At 41.8% G+C, this 2,348-nt stretch overlaps 1 protein-coding gene across 1 annotated transcript; it reads left to right on the plus strand.

Moving 5' to 3' along the window:
- The first annotated feature begins 1,258 nt into the window (after window positions 1–1,258).
- On the plus strand, window positions 1,259–2,002 carry LOC146810158 (glutathione S-transferase P 1-like). The gene has a single exon (XM_085617137.1). It carries the CDS (start codon window positions 1,294–1,296, stop codon window positions 1,924–1,926), a length of 633 nt encoding a protein of 210 aa, XP_085473263.1. The 5' UTR covers window positions 1,259–1,293; the 3' UTR covers window positions 1,927–2,002.
- Window positions 2,003–2,348: the final 346 nt, after the last annotated feature.

Here is a 2,348-nt window from a genome sequence, read left to right on the forward strand (position 1 = left end):
CTCGTATTGCGTATAAAAAATTAAAAGTTCCTAAACGTAATGCTGGATTTGGTATCCCGGACTTTTTTCTTTATCATAAAGCTTTTATCTTAAAACAAAGTTCATTATGGTTTAATTGCTCCTTTTTAAATAATTCTCCTACGTGGCTCCGTATTGAGAAATCAATTACGAATCCATTTCCTTTACCTTCTTTGGTGTCCATGCATAATAATGCCCCATTTATTCAAAAGTCAGTTATTATTAAATCCACTAAAATGTTATTTAATGATCTTGACTTAATTTTTCTTGTTCCCATGAATAACACTGTTGAATTATCTTTATGGTATAGTAATGTTATTAAATTGAATAGGAATGTTAATTTCTGGTTTTCATGGATTAAGGATGGCATTTTTTATCTTAAAGATGTCTATTCTAATAATACGTTTATTTCTTTTGAAACGTTGCAAACAAGTTTTGGTTTATTTGAATCTGATCTTATTAAGTATCAATATTTGTGCAATTCAATATTAGACTCTTTTCCTAATGCCATCCCCTCTACTGTTACAGTTGACTTAGCAATTTATATTCAAACAGTTTCAAAATCATCTCATGGGGTGTCTATTTTATATAAAAAATTATCTGATACTATAGGTAGCAATATAGAGATGATTTCTAGGCCTGGGCGGTAAATTCCGTTCCGTTCGCGGAATTTGCGGAATTTGGGTAATTTCGCGTTCCGCGGAGAACGCGAAATTGCCCAAAAATCTGCGTTCCGCATCTTCGCGAAATTTTTTGCTTGTTCGCGTTCTCAATATGCGTGTTCGCGAGATATTTCACCCCGAGCACGCAAACAGCGATCGCGAACAGGAAAAAAGTATCGCGAACATGCAATTCCGCGTGTTCGCTGAATTTCTGCGTGTTCGCGGAGATTTTTTACCGTTTCGCGGAGATTTGCGTAACGCGATTACGCAAATTCCGCCCACCCCTATGGATTTCCACGTTTTGGAATAATGAACTTTCACTTTCCTTGTCCACTGACACATGGAAAGATATTTGGCTTAATAGTATATCTGGGTGGTTGCCTGTTTCAATCTACCAAACTAATTCTTATATCCTGTATAATCGTATATGGACTCCATCACGTTTGTTCCAAGCTAAACTTCTCCCCTCTCCTGATTGTTGGCATTGTAAATCACACCCTGGCTCATTACACCCAGCAGCAGAGGGAGGCAGACACCATCCGTGGGCGGCAGACACCAGCAGAGGGAGCCAGACACCAGCAGCGTCGAGGCTCATCGACAGGAGCAAGCACTCATGGCGCAGTACACCATCACCTACTTCCCCGTGCAAGGACGGACAGAGCCCATGCGGCTGCTGCTCTCTGACCAGGGCGCCCAGTGGAAGGATGAAGTAGTGCCGATTGACGATTGGAAGAGTGGAAAATCAGTGCTGAAAAAGGAGGCGATGTTTGGACAGATGCCTAAGTTTCAAGATGGAGACTTTGTCATGTACCAGTCCAACGCCATTCTGCGGCACCTGGGGCGTAAATATGGTCTCTACGGCAACAACGACAAGGAAGCCGCACTTATCGACATGGTGAACGACGGAGTGGAAGACTTTCGCCAGAAATTTGGACGCCTCATTTTCATGGAATACGAAACCGGAAAAGACAAGTATATCGCAGACCTGCCCAATCAGCTGCGCCCGTTCGAGCGCATCCTCTCTGAACATCCAGGGGGCTTTGTCGCAGGAAGCCAGATCTCGTATGCAGACTACAACCTCCTGCACGTCCTCCATATGCACCTGAAGCTCGCCCCAGGGTGCCTCAGTGAGTTTCCGCTCCTCAAAGACTTCGTAGCAAAGATGGATGTCCGCCCAAAACTTAAGGCTTACCTGGAGAGCGACGCCTGCAAGAAACGCCCTGCTCACCCCAAGGACAAGCAGTGAACGCCTCCATGGCAATACATCTTTGGATCCGAGGACCACATGACTGCACCACAGAGGACACTCTGAACTTTTGTATGCCTTCAAAAATAAAAAATACAAACATTACAACACATGCTTTTTGATTGTCCTTTGGTTTTTAAATTTTGGTCTGAAGTCTGGGATATCATTAAGAAGATTTTTAAATTTCAACTTGATCTTTCCTATCAGTTAATAATCTGTAAATCTGCCATTCTTCCACAAAACATACATGATTTAGAGAGTAAACTTTTTGATTTTCTTATTTCGGCTGCTTTAAAATCCATTACTTTTTGTTGGAAAGATGTCTCTGTATTATCTGTTCATGCTTGGTGGTCATGGGTTATTCTTTCCAGAAGAGGTGCTCAATTATCTATGAAGGGGATCACTCATAATTTTTTTTCTTA

This window comes from Triturus cristatus, chromosome 7, assembly GCF_964204655.1.
Source record: "Triturus cristatus chromosome 7, aTriCri1.1, whole genome shotgun sequence".
NCBI classification, from domain to species: domain Eukaryota; kingdom Metazoa; phylum Chordata; class Amphibia; order Caudata; family Salamandridae; genus Triturus; species Triturus cristatus.